The sequence below is a fragment of the Salvelinus sp. IW2-2015 genome, linkage group LG17 (genome assembly GCF_002910315.2).
Source record: "Salvelinus sp. IW2-2015 linkage group LG17, ASM291031v2, whole genome shotgun sequence".
Lineage (NCBI taxonomy): Eukaryota > Metazoa > Chordata > Actinopteri > Salmoniformes > Salmonidae > Salvelinus > Salvelinus sp. IW2-2015.
In genome coordinates, this window is record NC_036857.1 from 28,492,375 (window position 1) to 28,510,632 (window position 18,258).

At 44.4% G+C, this 18,258-nt stretch overlaps 1 protein-coding gene across 1 annotated transcript in view; it reads left to right on the forward strand.

The window, feature by feature from the left end:
* The window catches only part of LOC111976311 (histone-lysine N-methyltransferase 2D), a 45,072-nt gene that overhangs the window by 2,154 nt on the left and 24,660 nt on the right, over positions 1-18,258 (forward strand). The window contains exons 2-27 of the mRNA XM_070447740.1: positions 2,082-2,158; positions 2,539-2,650; positions 3,052-3,263; positions 3,555-3,670; positions 4,060-4,222; positions 4,409-4,580; positions 4,859-4,973; positions 5,274-5,452; positions 5,660-5,973; positions 6,174-7,042; positions 7,437-7,586; positions 7,810-7,926; positions 8,176-8,295; positions 8,458-8,562; positions 8,797-8,978; positions 9,326-9,490; positions 13,010-13,119; positions 13,230-13,277; positions 13,500-13,688; positions 14,066-14,248; positions 14,536-14,676; positions 14,986-15,116; positions 15,371-15,671; positions 17,255-17,428; positions 17,633-17,941; positions 18,150-18,252. Coding sequence (XP_070303841.1) covers positions 2,110-2,158; positions 2,539-2,650; positions 3,052-3,263; positions 3,555-3,670; positions 4,060-4,222; positions 4,409-4,580; positions 4,859-4,973; positions 5,274-5,452; positions 5,660-5,973; positions 6,174-7,042; positions 7,437-7,586; positions 7,810-7,926; positions 8,176-8,295; positions 8,458-8,562; positions 8,797-8,978; positions 9,326-9,490; positions 13,010-13,119; positions 13,230-13,277; positions 13,500-13,688; positions 14,066-14,248; positions 14,536-14,676; positions 14,986-15,116; positions 15,371-15,671; positions 17,255-17,428; positions 17,633-17,941; positions 18,150-18,252 — 4,829 coding nt within the window. The 5' untranslated portion in view covers positions 2,082-2,109. The remainder of the gene's footprint in view (positions 1-2,081; positions 2,159-2,538; positions 2,651-3,051; positions 3,264-3,554; positions 3,671-4,059; positions 4,223-4,408; positions 4,581-4,858; positions 4,974-5,273; positions 5,453-5,659; positions 5,974-6,173; positions 7,043-7,436; positions 7,587-7,809; positions 7,927-8,175; positions 8,296-8,457; positions 8,563-8,796; positions 8,979-9,325; positions 9,491-13,009; positions 13,120-13,229; positions 13,278-13,499; positions 13,689-14,065; positions 14,249-14,535; positions 14,677-14,985; positions 15,117-15,370; positions 15,672-17,254; positions 17,429-17,632; positions 17,942-18,149; positions 18,253-18,258) is intronic.

The following is an 18,258-nucleotide window of genomic DNA, read 5'->3' on the forward strand; positions in this document are numbered from 1 at the left end:
CTCTGTGGATGAAATTATCATGGAGTTGAGGTACTTGGCAAGTTATGTGCCTACTTCATGTTGATGTGCAAATTGTAGCCATCTTCCTAATTTTCATTGCAAGAAGATGTGCAAATTGTGATCTGATTCTGAACACAACCAGCTGCACTGGAATGAGCAATACTGTGGCTTGCTGTAATAAACACAGGTATAGCCCTAACACAGGGATTTGTGAGTTTGTCTTACAGTAGACCCAATATAGTAAAACAAATTGATGAATGGGATACGCCAAACACAGGAGGCTGCTGAAGAGAGGACGGCTCATAATAATATCTGGAATGTAGTACGCTATCAAACACATGGAAACCATGTGTTTGAGTTCTATGCTATTCCGTTCCAGACATTACTATGAGCCCGTCCTCCCCAATTAGGGTGCCACCAACCTCCTATGACTCCAAAGCCACACATCACTACATACAATTAATTGTACATTACATAAATTATGTGGAGGCGAGGTACATTTGATTAGTTGTTCACTTCACAGTAGAGAAGGTTAGGACATGGATATGATTTTTATTTTACCTTTATTTAACTAGGCAAGTCAGTTAAGAACAAATTCTTATTTACAATGACGGCATAGGAACAGTGGGACAGATTTTTACCTTGTCAGCTCGGGGATTCGATCTTGCAACCTTTCGGTTACTAGTCCAACGCTCTAACCACAAGGCTAACTCCTGCCCAATTAGCTGACTAAACTGCAATGTTGAAGGAAGTTTCTGATGAACTCCACCAACGGAGTGGAGCAGAGACCAGGCTTTGTGAAATTCAGCTCTGACTACATTGATTCGCCCAAGATAAATAAATGTACATTATGAAAACACTAACCATGTACCTATGTTTGTCCTCTGTAGTTGCGTGCCTTTCTTTGTTTTAAATCCATACTTTTTCTATAAAATACAACCACTGACTGTTTCCTTGCTGAGATTCAATTGGCACATGCACATTTGCGCTGAGCGTTATGTGATTGTTTGATATCTATACCTTTTCAATAAACAAAGGCACAACTACAGAAAACAAACTAACTGTTGTTGGGTTAATTTGGGCTGCAGCCATTACTGGAGGTGGCATAGTTGTGTGGCTTCAACTCTCACTAAATATGTAATATTGCTACATATTGGAAAATGTAGTCTACATGGTTAACAAATCGATTACTCAACAATGTAATATTTTTTCACTGTACCTTTAGTCCGTATAATTTTAGCGGAACTCTGCTCCACAGTGGTATGGCTTCAGCACGAAATTGACACTGTTGCAACAGGAAGTCATGTACACGGAAGTTGTATTTTCTTTGTGTATCTCGGTTTAGGGTTGTTTTATTTAAAGAAAACAACATTTTAAGTTCCTATATTTTGTTCTTTTTCATACATGACTTGTGCGGGTTTGGATTATGTATTGGTGGCAAAACAAAGATTGAAATGTCTTCAAACATTTCTAATATATTTAGCTAGTCACCGAAACGCTATTTTCACGCAAATAGTTTGCGAATCACGGGTAGCCAGCTAGCTACTTAGTTAGCAAGAGGGCTATCAGTTAACGACGTAGCTGGCGGTTTCAACTACATTTGAGCACATAAACAGCCATATTCATTCCGATTGATTGGATCGCGGTCAATCGATGACGTGTATCAAAATGATGCATTTAGTATCCCAATGCAAATAACTAAAGGTTTGTATTGAATTAGTTATTTTCCTACGAACGTTAACTAGTTATATTTAGACGTCTCTCTTGGATTTGTCAGTCGTCTGAGGTTATGAGATAGCCAACTGACGTCGGCTGTCTATTTAATAATCTAGCTATTATAGCTACTGCAACAATGTGAAATATCGGGCTTCTGCCCTGCACAAAAGGAAATTGAGCCTCGCACGATTTTGCGATTGGAAGTCCGATAACATAACTGTGACAACCGGTAGTTGTTGGTTTTTCCCGCGTAAGAATATGTAGTAAATCATGTGCATATGTAATGTTATTGTTTATTTTGGTATATAATAACGTGGCTTGCCTCTAATATAATTCGGTGACTTTATTGTTTGTTTATGTTTCAGGTCTCTGTCAAGGAGATCAGCAGAGGGGATGGACAAGCCGAAATCAAACTGCGAAGAAAATGTCTCTGATCCGACAGGTACAATGATATATGTGCTGTGGTCAGAAAATAGTAGTTGTTGATAATTTGAATCATTTTCAACTACACACATTTGTTTTATTTCAAGGCTTCACAAATGTATAATGTCAGTTTCATTACTTCCTCTGCAACTATTCTCCAATAAATGCTAATCTAGCTTCTATAATGTAGGTGTTATTGAGCAGATTTGATTTATTAGAACATTAATCAATAGATATACCAGAATTAAATTGTCGTGGCACATTTTTTTGTAATAGATTTTCATACAGTAGCCTGTATAGGAATCTTCTTCTCAAAGGTTATCAGAATGCCACTTACTTTAAAAAGCAATATCCATTGATAAAAAAACATGTGGCCTAATGTTATGATTCCTCACCCAGCTGATGAAAGCGCCCCTACAGAGCAGCCAGTCCCCTCAGAGGGGGAGTCAGAGGCCCCTTCTGCTGCAGAGGACACGTCGGACACTGCTGCTACCACTTCCAACACACATGTGTAAGTCCATTTTTAGATGTTTTGGACATTTTTTTTCTTCAACATTTCAAATGACATTTATCGGCACATTCCAATACCAGTCACACACCCAGATGACATTCTCCACAAAGATTTTTAGAGTAGACTCCCATTGGTCTGCTAAGAGGTGATGAAACTCGTCAGATCATGAGGGCCGTAGTGCACTGCCCAGCATTACATGGGAGATGTGAAATCAGAGGTGTACTCCCAAATAAGCTTTGCTTGATTTAAGTTGTTAATGTTGAAGTATAATATGGAATGTATTAGTATTGAAGTTTGAAGTGAGTGCTATAGTCATTTTGCTTCTTGGTGACCTGCACATTATTCCTTTTTTGCATCCCCTTACCTGCATGTTATTAGTCTGACACTGTCTGTCTGCACAGGGAGAGCAGCGTGAGGGCTTGTGCTCTCTGTAACTGCGTGGAGCGCAGCTTGCACGGACAACGGGAACTCCGACATTTTGGGCCATCTTCCTCCCGGTCGGCCCTTGAGCCCGCAGCTTCATCACTGCCAGGGCCTGGGAACGATGACCTTTCTTCCATCGGATTCTCCAACTCCGACGCATCCTGTCTGGCAGCACAGTTGGAAGACACAGGTGGGACTCCACACATCACATTTTTATTTTGTTTTACTGAAACTGTTTTCTTGGTCAGGTCTTCCTTGAGGTAGAGTTCTTTTGAAAATAGAGGCTTAAAAAAGGGTGGGGGGGTGGGGTGTGTTACTAATATGTTACCCACTGGGGAGCTTGTACACGCAGTGCAGTTTACATAGTAAGTCTATCTCCAAACACATATTATAAGGCATTTTACAGAAATTCCAATTATTGATCAGAACAGAAGCCAGAGACCATACAGGTGTAGTATCTGATTGTTAATGTGTTGAGCAGGGGGTTGCTGGGTGCATCACTGGTGTGCGCTGTGGTCAGATGGGGTGAAGCAGGCGGAGGAGGCTGAGGAGGAGCTGGAGAATGTGGACAAGGCCGTCATCTCAGGGACACAGCGGGTAAGTTGACCACTCGTAGATGACACAAATGACAAATGCCTTTATAGATTCCAGGACTCGCTATATAATGTTAACAATTGTTGCTGACCAGAAGTTTTAAAGAAGAACTCCACTGAACACTGATACAAAGCTGTGCAGGGTTCTGGGCTGTTCTGGGTTCAGCTTAGTGTAACATAGAATGTACCTGCCATTAAACCTGCAGGCACCTTCAGTAATGGTTTTCAGAAATTCTTAGGAAAGGAAAAACCTGCACTCTCAATAGTATTAAGAAGTACAATTCATTTGAATGCTGTGGATCTATATTCTCTCCTCTAACATTTCTTTGTTGTAGCTCAAATTCTTCCCTCTAGTGTCTCACCCTTAACGTTGTCTCTGAACCTTCTGTTTAGCTGTGTGAATATTGCAAGCGTCTGGGTGCTACCATCCGCTGCCATGCTGAGGGCTGCTCACGGTTCTACCACTTCCCCTGCTCTGCTGCCAGCGGCTCCTTTCAGTCCATGAAGCTGCTGGCTCTCCTCTGTCCAGAGCACATAGACAAGGCTGAGGAGATGGGTAAGGACACCTCCCAATGTTGAGGTCCAAAGCCCCAACTCGATCATTAGGTTATGCTCTGTAACTGTGAGGTACAGTATGTGTGTGTGTTTGTGTGTGATTTGGTCACTCGATCGTTTGGTTGGTGTCTGTATGTGTGGTCACTTGATCATTTGGTTGGCTAACTATGGTTTGTCTGCCTTCCAGCGGGTGAGGAGGCACGGTGCGCCGTCTGTGACTCTGCCGGGGAGCTGCTGGACCTACTGTTCTGTACGGGCTGTGGGCAGCACTACCACGCCGCCTGTCTGGAGATCAGCGCCACGCCCATACAGAGATCAGGGTGGCAGTGCCCAGAGTGTAAAGTGTGCCAGACATGCAGGTGAGTGTCTCCTTGCTGTCCCAATGGGTAATCCATTTTTGAAATGGAAAAATCGCTCTCTTTTTACATATACACTTCTTTTTTTTGTTCACTGGATTGATGTGCCCTCTGGGAAACTGAAACCATCTACCCACATGCTCCAAATTAGTAGGGGCAGGGGTTTCCCTGATCATGGGACTTTTTCAGGAAAACACTCTGGGCTGTTCTAGTCTATTGCATCTTAGAAACAATGCATACAGCTGTTACTTAATCAAATCACGTTCTCTCTCATTTTCCAGGCAACCAGGGGAAGACTCTGTGATGTTAGTATGTGATGCCTGCGATAAGGGCTACCACACCTTCTGTCTCCAGCCAGCCATGGTCTCTCTTCCCTCCGACACATGGAAGTGCAGAGTAAGAGTGTGCTGAACCGGAGCTGATATTGCTACTCCTGCCGTAGTCTCCTCTGTTAGGAAAGGAGACTGCCCTATAATTGAAGTCCTTACCCATGTGTTGACAATAAACACATGTTACTGTAAATGGTTAAAGTTATTCATCTGTTTATTTGGAGGCTTTTTAAGGACAATTCTGTCAGTTAAAGTATGAATATGCGAGAATATAACCTTTTCTCGGTGAACGTATCGGAAAATAATCACTGTGTGTTTCCTGTGTGAATAACCTCTTTAATTTCCCGCGGTGTATCCCCCATCTCAGAGGTGTCGGGTGTGTACGGACTGTGGTGCTAATGGTCTGACGCAGCCCGGCTCGGCCCAGTGGTTTGACAACTATGCCGTGTGTGAGGGCTGCCAACGTACCCGCAGTTCTACGTGTGGCGTCTGCGGCAAAGTCTCGGAACCACCAGTCACTCTGCCGCGTTGTATCACCTGCAACAGGTAAGTCTACCGCCTCAGAAGGAATCAATAAGTAAATCAATCAATCGAAACGATTTAGAACGCCTTTCTCATCGAGTTAACAAAATATTTGACAGTAACCCGGCCTAGACCCTCAGCCTAAAGAACAGCCGCAGTCATTGCTAACTTTTTATGTAGAATTTGTCCCACCTTCGTTCATTCTTGACCATTCCTCTGTCATCGACCTAGGTGGGTGCACAGTGAGTGCTCCTCTACGTCGGAGCCACCTGAGGAAAAGTGCATCTGTTCGCTCTGCCGAGACAGAGAGCCTGCGCCAGACCCTGTCACACAGACTGACGGACAGACGGACACAATGGAGATGCAGCCCACAGAGGCGGGGTCCGAGGTGACGATAGAAGGACGGACGGACACCGTTGCCGAGATGACAATCCAGACGGACGCAGCAGCTGAAGTTCCGATGGAAAGGCAGACGGGCGTGTCTGAGGAGGTGACGATAGAACAGGCGGAGACCAAGACGAACGAGGAGGTGCCCATGGAGCTGGGTAGGTTGACTTGCCTGTGTTTTGTTGATGTTATACTTGATAAAAGGGAAGAGTTAACAGTTAGCTCCATCTCTGAAAGAGCGGCATGACAAACTCTACCCGCGTTCTTACCTAAGCCATACAATTTTTTGTGACGCGCGATAAATGGTAGTACACAGAGTGCATGATGGGAGTGGTGAAGCTGACTTTCTTTTCAACAGGGACGGAGGCTAAAGTGGTAGAAACGACTGAGAGCACCATGGAGGCGGGGCCTCAGCTGGAAACGGAGGTAGTCCCTACAGAACAGCCCATGGTCCAGGCTGAGGTTACAGAAGAATGTCAAACAACTGAACAACAGGAGGCTCCTAGTTTACCTGTGSCTGTTGCGGAAGAGAGAACAGAGGATGTTTCCAACCAGATGCCCCATCCCCAGGTCAGCTATGTCCCTGTCCTTGAGTCTCCGGAGTCACCAGAACAGCAACCACCGCAGTCACCAGAACCAGCACCAGTAGTGCAGCTCGGCCCTGACCACAGAAAGGAGAAGGAGAGGGAGGAGGAGGTCAAGCCCTCAACAGAGCAGCAGTCTACACAGGAGGAGGAGAAGATAAGCGGTGAGGGCATGTCTACCACCAAGCCATCCATTTGGGACTCGCCAGAGTCACCGACCCCTCCCATGCAAGAGGCGGAGCATGTTTCCATGGACACAGATGAGGCCGGGCTAAAGGAGGAACGCTCAGGGTCTCCCATTCCTCCTGCTCCACAGGCCGACACACAGGAGGCTGCTCCTTCTACTGTGGACATGGAGGACAGGGGGACTCACTCTGAGGAGGAGGAGGAGTTTGTAGAAGAAGAAGAGGAGGAGCAGCAGGGGAAAGAGGCAGACGGAGAGGGTCATCATAGTCATCACAGAAGGGTCAAGATCAAGCAGGAGCCCCAGGACCCCACGGAGGAGCAGGAGGAGACGAAGCCTGATCAACTCCTCCTGGATGAGATGTCCAACCAGAGCCACCAGAGTCACGGGGACGAGAGCAGCTCTGGCTTCCTGGGCTCCCCGGCCGAGAACGAGGCTGAGGCAGAGCCTGACGCACAGGTACTGGGGGCAGACACATTGACGTTTATAAATCACGTTTAAAGCTTGGCCTTTTTTTAAAGGGAAATCTGCAGTTCAAACAATATCAAAGTGTCACCCTGCTACTGTTTTGGTAAAAAGCTGAGGGGTTGGAGAAATGTAACCTCTCAAATTCATGGACAGAGCTATAGATACAAGAACTGACCATCCAGTCAAAAAAATGGATGTAGCAACCGCAGAGTGCCCTTTTAATCAGTCATTTTGTTGTTTTAGACATCCATGGAGTTTTATGTTTCTATTTTCATCCCTTTTACTGCTTCTCGTTTGCTTTTACTGTCATTTTATTGTTTTACTGTTTAGTGTGTTTTGTGATTTTAAACGCACTTTGAATAAAGCCCGATTTTTGATTTGACAGCTGTCCATGGAGCTTAGCCTGATGCCCACCGGACGCTCGCGTTCCGACTCCCTGCTCACTGAGACGGACGACTCGCTGCCCTTTGACCCCCTCAAACCAGACGGGGAGAAGAAGAGGAGAGGCTCTCCGGGACGCTCCCGGGTCAAACAGGTATGGTCCAGTAACAAGTCGGTGTCCATAGACAATCAACACTCATTCAAAAGTCTAACTCTGTCATAGGGCTTTTGTTATGATAGGCCCATTTCACAATGACGTTGAGGTTACAATATATGTTGGCCAATGGCTAGATGCAGTGGTCTTATTCATCAGTTCTAAAACCTGTCAGTTATTGTATGTGATGAGGTACTGACACAGTTGGTGTTGGTCTTTTCAGGGGCGGGGCAGCAGCAGTTTCCCGGGGAAGCGGCGCCCTCGCGGTGGTGGCGGTGGGAGGGGCCGTGGTGGAAGGAACCGCCTCAAAGCCATGGCCTCCTGCATCGACGCCTTCCTGGTGAGTAAAACCGATCGACGACACCGAAACATTCAAATGTAATTTATTCACTAACTCGCTCACTCACTCACTCACTTCATTATGTCATCAAATGTCGACATTGAACCTTACCATAGACACAAACCACAGCGGCAATTTGTAGAATGTTTGGAACTTGATCTCTGTCTAACGTTCATTCGATACAGATCACTTGATTGTAACTTGATATCAGAATGTGATTGGCTCTCTATGTGTTATTGCTTATCCCAGCTGAGCATGACAGCAGCAGACACTGGACTGAGTAAGGAGGAGGAGGAGGGGGAGGAAGATGAGGCTATGCAGAACACGGTGGTGCTCTTCTCCAACACCGATAAATTCGTCCTGCTTCAGGTAATTCTGGTCTCATGCTTTTCAGTTTGATATTTTTCCAGTTCCCCTTTGGCATGTACCATGTCAGACAATCTTAGACATTTTTAAGCATCTTCACTGTAACCTAAGCTGTCTGTGTTTTCCCCTTCTCTCTTTCACCTCCCCCCTCTCTCTCTCTCTCAGGACATGTGTGTGGTGTGTGGCAGTTTTGGGAAGGGTGTGGAGGGGCAGCTGTTGGCATGTGCTCAGTGTGCACAGTGTTACCATCCATACTGTGTGAACAGCAAAGTAAGCAACTTCTTTATAACATCTTTATACAGCTAGTCTTCCTGATAATGTTACGTAGCGCTCCTTTCGCAGATGCTTTGCAATAGGCCACTGTAAAGAAATAAAACAAAGGTTCAAGAGTTACTAGCCTCTGGCTTCATCTTGATGCCATTTTCAGAAATCAAACGTGAACTGTTAAATTTTTATTTTTTTTATTTTTTTACACTGTATCCCATCTTCTCCTTCCTCCTGCAGATGACTAAGATGATGCTGCGTAAGGGCTGGCGTTGTCTGGAATGTATCGTGTGTGAGGTGTGCGGCAAGGCCTCGGACCCGGCCCGCCTGCTGCTGTGTGACGACTGTGACGTCAGCTACCACACCTACTGCCTGGACCCACCCCTACACACTGTACCCAAGGGGGGATGGAAATGCAAATGGTAAAAATTTATCCCAGCTCTCTCTCTTCAAATATACCCATAAAGAAGCAACGACAGCAAATCTTTCACCGTGATAGCCTGTTCAGTCATGTTTTTGGGACTGAATAAGGTTAAAGTGTAAATTCACTTCACCAGAATCTGCATAGTATGCACACACACAAAAAAAGTCCTGAAGCCTAACTTTAAAAGCTCAATGTCTGTCTTTTTACTTTCTGTTTCTCGGTTACATCTGAACTTATACGTTTTCACGAACAACCAGCAACAAGAATTACACCACCATTTTGAACATTTTGGTAGTGTACTTGAACCTGATTGCTCATTGTCCTTGTTGTCTGTTCCTTGTGTAGGTGTGTGAGCTGTATGCAGTGTGGTGCCAGCAGCCCGGGGTTCCACTGTGAGTGGCAGAACAACTACACCCACTGTGGCCCCTGTGCCAGCCTGGTCACCTGCCCTGTCTGCAGGGAGAACTTCATGGAGGAAGAGCTGCTGCTGCAGTGCCAACACTGTGACAGGTGGGTACCACTCATTACAACTACACAAACATACATACAGATATCTGGAAGGTTGTTGAGATAAAGATACTAGTACACTACCCGTCAGAAGTTTGGATACCTACTCATTCAAGGGTTTTCTTTATTTTTACTATTTTCTACATTGTAGAATAATAGTGAAGACATCAAAACTATGAAATAACACATGGAATCATTTAGTAACCATAAAATTGTTAAACAAATCAAAATATATATTTTTATTTGAGCTTCTTCAAAGTAGCCATACTTTGCCTTGATAACAGCTTTGCACACTCTTGGCATTCTCTCAACCAGCTTCACCTGGAATGCTTTTCCAACAGTCTTGAAGGAGTTCCCACATATGCTGAGCACTTGTTGGCTGCTTTTCCTTCACTCTATGGTCCAACTTATTCCAAACCATCTCAGTTGGGTTGAGGTCGGGTGATTGTGGAGGCCAGGTCATCTGATGCAGCAGTCCATCACTCTCCTTCTTGGTCAAATAGCCCTTACACAGCCTGGAGGTGTGTTGGGTCATTGTCCTGTTGAAAAACAAATGATAGTCCCTCTAAGCGCAAACCAGATGGGATGGCATTTCGCTGCAGAATGCTGTGGTAGCCATGCTGTTTAAGGTTGCCTTGAATTCTAATTAAATCATCATACCACCTCCTCCATGCTTCACTGTGGGAACCACACATGCGGAGATCATCCGTGCACCTACTCTGCGCCCCACAAAGACACGGTGGTTGGAACCAAAAATCAAAAATTTGGACTCATCAGACCAAAGGACATATTTCCACTGGTCTAATGTGCATTGCTTGTGTTTCTTGGCCCAAGGAAGTATCTTCTTGTTATTGGTGTCCTTTAGTAGTGGTTTCTTTGCAGCAATTTGACCATGAAGGCCTGATTCACGCAGTCTCCTCTGAATAGTTGATGTTGAGATGTGTCTGTTACTAGTTGATTTTGAGATGTGTCTGTTACTTGAACTCTGTGAAGCATTTATTTGGGCTGCAATTTTTGAGGCTGGTAACTCTAATGAACTTATCCAGTTTCATCATAGTGTTTGATGGCTTTTGCAACTGCACTTGAAGAAAGTTCTTGAAATTTTCCGGATTGACTGACCTTAATGTCTTAAAGTGATGATGGACTGGTGTTTTTCTTTGTTTATTTGAGCTGTTCTTGCTATAATATTGACTTGGTCTTTTACCAAATAGGGCTGTCTTCTGTATACCACCTCTACCTTGTCACAACACAACTGATTGGCCCAAACGCATTAAGAAGGAAAGAAATTCCACAAATTAACTTTTAACAAGGCACACCTGTTAATTGAAATGCATTCCAGGTGACTAATTCATAGAGCTGGTTGAGAGAATGCCAAGAGTGTGCAAAGCTGTCATCAAGGCGAAAGGTGGCTACTTTGAAGAATATCTAATATATTTGTTTAACACTTTTTTTTGGTTACTACATGATTCCATGTGTGTTATTTCATAGATTTGATGTCTTCACTATTCTACAATGTAGAAAATAKCTAAAGACACAGTTGAAGTCGGAAGTTTACATACACTTAGGTTGGAGTCATTAAAACTCGTTTTTCAACCACTCCACAAATTTCTTGTTAACAAACTATAGTTTTGGCAAGTCGGTTAGGACATCTACATTGTGCATGACACAAGTAAAATTTTCAACAATTGTTTAGACAGATTATTTCACTTATAAGGTGTATGTAAACTTCCGACTTCAACTGTATGTTTGTATGTACAATTGAAGTCGGAAGTTTACATACACCTTAGCCAAATGCATTTAAACTCAGTTTTTCACAATTCCTGACATTTAATCCTAGTAAAAATTCCGTCTTAGGTCAGTTAGGATCACCACTTTATTTTAAGAATGTGAAATGTCAGAATAATAGTAGAGAGAATGATTTATTTCAGCTTTGATTTCTTTCATCACATTCCCAGTGGGTCAGAAGTTTACATACACTCAATTAGTATAAGGTAGCATTGCCTTTAAATTGTTTAACTTGGGTCGAACATTTCAGGTAGCCTTCCAAACGCTTCCCACAATAAGTTGGGTGAATTTTGGCCTATTCCTCCAGACAGAGCTGGTGTAACTGAGTCAGGTTTGTAGGCCTCCTTGCTCACACATGCTTTTTCAGTTCTGCCCACACATTTTCTATGGGATGAGGTCAGGACTTTGTGATGGCCACTCCAATACCTTGACTTTGTTGTCCTTAAGCCATTTTGCCACAACTTTGGAAGTATGCTTGGGGTCATTGTCCATTTGGAAGACCCATTTGCAACCAAGCTTTAACTTCCTGACTGGATGTCTTGAGATGTTGTTTCAATATATCCACATAATTTTCCTCCCTCGTGATGCCATCTATTTGTGTGAAGTGCACCAGTCCTCCTGCAGCAAAGTACCCCCACATCATGATGCTGCACCCCCCGTGCTTCACGGTTGGGATGGTGTTTTCGGCTTGCAAGCCTCCCCCTTTTTCCTCAAACATAACGATGGTCATTATGGCCAAACAGTTCTATTTTTTGTTTCATCAGACCAGAGGACATTTCTCCAAAAAGTATGATCTTTGTCACCATGTGCAGTTGCAGAACGTAGTCTGGCTTTTTTATGGCGGTTTTGGAGCAGTGGCTTCTTTCTTGCTGAGCGGCCTTTCAGGTTATGTCGATATAGGACTCGTTTTACTGTGGATATAGATACTTTTGTACCTGTTTCCTCCAGCATCTTCACATGGTCTTTGCTGTTTCTGGATTGATTTGCAATTTTGCAACCAAAGTAAGTTCATCTCTATGAGACAGAACGTGTCTCCTTCCTGAGCGGTATGACGGCTGCGTGGTCCCATGGTGGTTTATACTGCGTACTATTGTTTGTACAGATGAACGTGGTACCTTCAGGAGTTTGGAAATTTCTCCCAAGGATGATCCAGACTTGTGGAGGTCTACAATTTTGTTTCTGAGGTCTTGGCTGATTTCTTTTGATTTTCCCATGATGTCAAGCAAAGAGGCACTGAGTTTGAAGGTAGGCCTTGAAATATATCCACAGGTACACCTCCAATTGACTCAAATGATGTCAATTAGCCTATCAGAAGCTTCTAAAAGCATGACATCATTTTCTGGAGTTTTCCAAGCTGTTTAAAAGCACAGTCAGCTTAGTGCATGTAAACTTCTGACCCACTGGTATTGTGATACAGTGAAATAATCTGTCTGTAAACAATTGTTGTTGGAAAAATTACTTGTGTCAAGCACAAAGTAGATGTTCTAACCGACTTGCCAAAACTTTAGTTTGTTAACAAGAAATTTGTGGAGTCATTGAAAAACGAGTTTTAATGACTCCTACCTAAATGTATGTAAACCTCCGACTTCAACTATGTATGTGTGTTTATTAGGCTAAAGAGAAGAGGACCCAAGACATATCCTTTAGGGACCCCCGTTCTACTGTTATGGTTGTGCCATGTAATGCTTTGTCCAGAAAGAGAGGTATCTCTTTCATCATGTGTTTCTCTTCATGTAGATGGGTGCACGCGGTATGTGAGAGTCTGTACACTGAGGACGAGGTGGAGCAAGCTTCTGATGAGGGCTTTGCCTGCACATCCTGCACTCCCTACGTCCCCAAACCCATAGGTAAGCCTATCAACTTAAAACCAGTCCATTTGATTAGAAGAAAGTGAAAACGGTGACGAAATGAAATGTGTTCTGTAATTCTCACAACTTCCCCCTCGGATTGTCTGCAGTAACAGTGGATACGACCTACATGACAGCCATGAAGATAAAAGAACCAGGTTGGTTTTCTCTCTTTTTAACTGTTTATTTGTAAGGACACATGACGTTTTCTCACCTCCCAAGGTGCCTTACACCGACCTCTTGTAGTTTTAACAATCGTCACATTTTTATTTGTATGTATCCATGTAATTGTTGTTTGTTTAGTAGAAATAGCTCTCGCTCATCAAATGTTTGTGTAGTTTTATCAGTCATCAACCCTCGCTCCTCCCTGTCCCACTCAGAGCGTCAGTTCTACCGGTTGGAGGGAGTGTGGCTGACCGAGACGGGCATGTCCCTGCTGCGTAGCATTTCTATGTCTCCCCTACACAAGAGACGGCAGCGGCGTTCCCGCCTGGATATGCTGTGTGGCGACGGAGGACATGACGGCATTGAGCTACGAGACGGCGAGGGAGACGGGGACGAGGGAAAAGGTGGGTGGACTTTCTGCTGTTTTGTTTCTCTAAGTGTCCAGGGTTTCTATAGGAGGAGGATGAAATTGCCCCGTGCCTTGACACTGATCGAAGGTCAGATTTGCCATTATCCCCTAATGGGTTTCAGGTTCAGATTTAGGGTTGCACACTGATCCTAGATGTGTGTTCTGAACACCCTCTATCAAGAGTTTTTTGAAAATATTTGTTGACCTTTTTTATATGCTTTGAAAGGTCATCTTGGACCTTCTTAATTGATTGATTAACATTTATTGTTCTTCAAGAGGTGATTCCTTATCTCATGCATGTATTTGTGTACCCACTTCGGTCTGTCACTTCCTCTGCATTGACCATGGATCTCTCGCTCTCTGTTTTTCCAGGCTGTGGGGAGCCCATGGAATGTGAGACCGGAGCCCCTGGTGTAAAACAGGAGCCTCCAGGGAGCCCAGACAGAGAGCTGGGAGCAGAAGGAGGTGGTGAGGGGATGGAGGAGGGCCTCCTCAAAGGAGGAGTAGAGGAGACTGACGAGGGGAAGAAGAGGAAGAGGAAACCCTACAGACCAGGTCAGAGGGCACTCCAACTAGACATATTGGTTAAAATACTATTTGTTTCTTTTGCGACGCTTTAGCCCCGCTTGATTGAGCTTGCCTGGTGCAATGGGACTAATAGAATAGTCCTAAAAGTGCAGGTCTGGCACTCCAGACAGACTCAATCAAACACGGAAAGTATTTGAAAGGAAACAGATACTATTAGAACCCAGGTCTGTCCAACAGACCCCTGTAGTGAGAGCATATCATTTGTCACCGCTCTATGACGGTCACATTCAAATAAACGTTTATATTTCCCACAGGGATCGGTGGCTTCATGGTGCGCCAGAGGAAGTGTCACACGCGGATGAAGAAAGGTCTGTTCCCCCATCTGTCTCATCTGGCTGGAGACGGGACAATTACTACAGATGGACGGACGGGAGAGAAACCAGCCCTAGAGGAAGGCAAGTTACAAGTTACAACAGCCACCTGCTGCCATTGTACTGGTCAAACACTGAAATACTCGGATCTGTTGGAGAGAGGTCAAATTCTTAGACATTTTGTCAAAAGAATATAATAAACCTTTCAGGACCACTGCGGAAATAAGTTATTGTTCATGTGCTTTCATGTCTCATCCTCCAGGTTTCAAATGTACATTGTGTCTGTGTGATTTATTTGCAACCCAAAACAAAATGTTTTAATATAATTCAACTCAACTGCTTTCAAAATTGGCATTCTGAACATCTGAAATGACACGTGTTGTTTGTTGACAGGGCCCCACCCAGACACACCTATAGATGGCCCCCCGGAGATTAAGCCAGCTGAGGGAGAGGGGGAGCAGGCCAAGAAACGACGAGGCAGGAAGAAGAGCAAACTGGAGGACATGTTCCCAGCGTACCTGCAGGTACATTCTCTCTCGCCACCTCTCACCATGGGCTATTCTAAAGACTTCAGTTAGCAACCTAAAGGAACCAGGTTCCCGGACACAAATTAAGCCTAGTGGACTACAATGCATGCTCAATTGAGATTCTCCATTGAAGTTCCTTCTTAGTCCAAGGCTAGACTTAATCTGTGCCTGGGGAAACTAGCCCGTAGTGTCTAGAGACCAACTCCCATATAGGACAAGCTAACATCAGAGTTATCTATCTCTCTGTGCAGGAGGCGTTCTTTGGTAAACAACTGATGGACCTGAGTAAGAAGGCTCTCCTGGTTCCCCCAGGACCAAGGCATCATGGTGCCATGGGTCTCCTCCGACCTCCACTGCCCCATGCACCTGGGGCCAAACCCACCGCACCTGACGCAACAGAGGCCAGGGAGCAAGCGATGGGGTCTGGGATGCACCTGAAGCAGGAGGGGGGTGAAGGATCCCAGGCTCAGGGCGAGGGAGCAGGGTCGTCTTCGTCTGTCAAAGAACCGAGTTCGACGGACCCTCAAGGCTCCGACACGGAGAAGAATGAAGGTAAGAGATCACGGTGATGCTGAAATGTTGCAGATTAACTTCTTACGGCTGAGATCCCGTTAATGGGATCGACTTGACAACAGCCAGTGAAAGTGCAGGGCGCCAAATTCAAACAACAGAAATCTCATAATTAAAATTCCTCAAACATACAAGTATTTTACACCATTTTAAAGATAAACCTGTTGTTAATCCCACCACAGTGTCCGGTTTCAAAAAGGCTTTACGACGAAAGCACACCATCTGATTATGTTAGGTCAGTACCTAGTCACAGAAAAACACAGCCATTTTTCCAGCCAAAGAGAGGAGTCACAAAAAGCAGAAACTAGCGATAAATGAATCACTAACCTTTGATGAATCTTCATCAGATGAACACTTCATAGACTTATGTTACACAATACTGTATGTTTTGTTCGATAAAGTTCTATTTATATCCAAAACTCTTAGTTTACATTGGCGCGTTATGTTCAGTATGTTTTTGCCCTCCAAAACATACCAGTGATTTTGCAGCAGCAGCCACATAATTTACAGAAATACTCATAATAAACATTGAATAAAAGATACCAGTGTTTTCACATAGGATACTTTAGATAAACTTCTCCTTAATGCAACCGCTATGTCAGATTTCAAAAAAACTTTACGGAAAAGCACACCATGCAATAATTTGTACGGCGCTCAGACACAAAAACAAGCCATACAGGTACCCGCCATGTTTGTGGAGTCAACAGAAGTCAGAAATAGCATTATAAATATTCACTTACCTTGATCTTCATCAGAATGCACTCCCAGGAATCCCAGTTCCACAATAAATGTTGTTTTGTTCGATAAAGTCCATCATTTATGTCCAAATACCTCCTTTTGTTTGCGCGTTTAGTTCAAAAATCCAAATTCATGACGGCGCAGGCGCCAGACGAAAAGTCAAAAACATTCCAATACAGTTCGTAGAAACATGTCAAACGATGTTATAGATAATCTTTAGGATGTTTTTAACAAATCTTCAATAATGTTTCAACCGAGAATTCCTTTTGTCTTTAGAAACAAAAAGGACTCTGCCAGACACCTGGTTGAAACAGCTCTCATTCCTCATCCTTCACAGTAGAAACCTGAAACAAGGTTCTAAAGACTGTTGACATCTAGTGGAAGCCTTAGGAAGTGCAATATGACCATAGACACTGTATATTGGATAGGCAAACCTCAGATTCCACTTCCTGGTTGGATTTTTTCTCAGGTTTTTGCCTGCCATATGAGTTCTGTTATGCTCACAGACATCATTCAAACAGTTTTAGAAACTTTAGAGTGTTTTCTATCCTACTCATAATATGCATATCTTAGCTTCTGGGCCTGAGTAGCAGGCAGTTTACTCTGGGAACCTTATTCATCCAAGCTACTCAATACTGCCCCCAGCCATAAGAAGTTAATAAAAGGGATACTTGACAAGTGTAGTGTGCAGGATATTATTTTCTTTGGGTGAGAGATCTGTGTGCTAGAGTTGCAGGTGTTTAGTTTTGCCATATGCTACCAGTTTGGTCTTGACGGATGCTTTTTCCCACTAGTCTAACATGCCTCCTGTTCTGTCTCTCTCCCAGGTCTTCCTCAGGGCATGGAGAGTCAGGACTCTGAGCAGTTCTTCAGGAAGGTCCTGGGAACTTCAGAGGGGGCCTCTTTAGGAGGGTCTCTACAGAGCAGCATGAGGCCCATCCTGGAGGGAGTCAAGGGGGAGATGAACCGCAGTGGTCTGCCACAGAGGAGCCTCCTCACTGGTACAGGCCTAGAGAGCTCACTTTCATAGGAAGTATAAATGTGGAAATGAGTGTGACGTTGAACTTAAGACATCTCACTAAGAGAAAGGAGTAGAAAATGTGAACAGCGTGATGAAATATGGAGCAAGAGTTTGTTGTCGTTAAGGAACTGTTAGGCTCATGGTAAAGCAGGACATGTCACTCATACGAGCTGATCCCTTTCAGGGTCGCTGCCCTCAGCTGGTGTGATGGACTCCTTCCCTGGACTCTCTCAGTCTCCGTTCTTCGACATGCGGGACCGGGCAGGTCTGTTCAGTCCAGACGGGGGAGAGGAGAGCCCATGGGCGACCCCCTCCACCCCTGCCACACCCTCCACTCCCCCTACCCCCGGCGAGGCAGATGGAGACGGGCTGTCCTATAACCAGCGCAGCCTCCAGCGCTGGGAGAAGGACGAGGAGCTAGGAGAGATGTCCACCATCTCCCCTGTACTCTACGCAAACACAAACTTCCCCACTCTCAGACGGGACTACCCAGGTGAGTTAAGAGTCAAAATAAAATACTATGAAAACGTGGAATATTCTAGTTTTGATGTATTTGTTTGCTCTGAAAGAGATGGTGCTTCCAGAGTTCTAATGAAACAAACTTTTGTTATCGCTGAAAATGAACCAAATATCAAATGTTTTGACTTCAGTTGACTGGAATATAAATAATGTATATTGTGATCCTCTCTCCTCCCTGACAGACTGGTCCAGTCGCTGTAAACAGATCATGAAGATCTGGAGGAAGATTTCAGCTGCTGACAAGGTTCCTTTTCTGCAAAAGGCCAAAGACAACAGAGCAGCTCAGCGGAT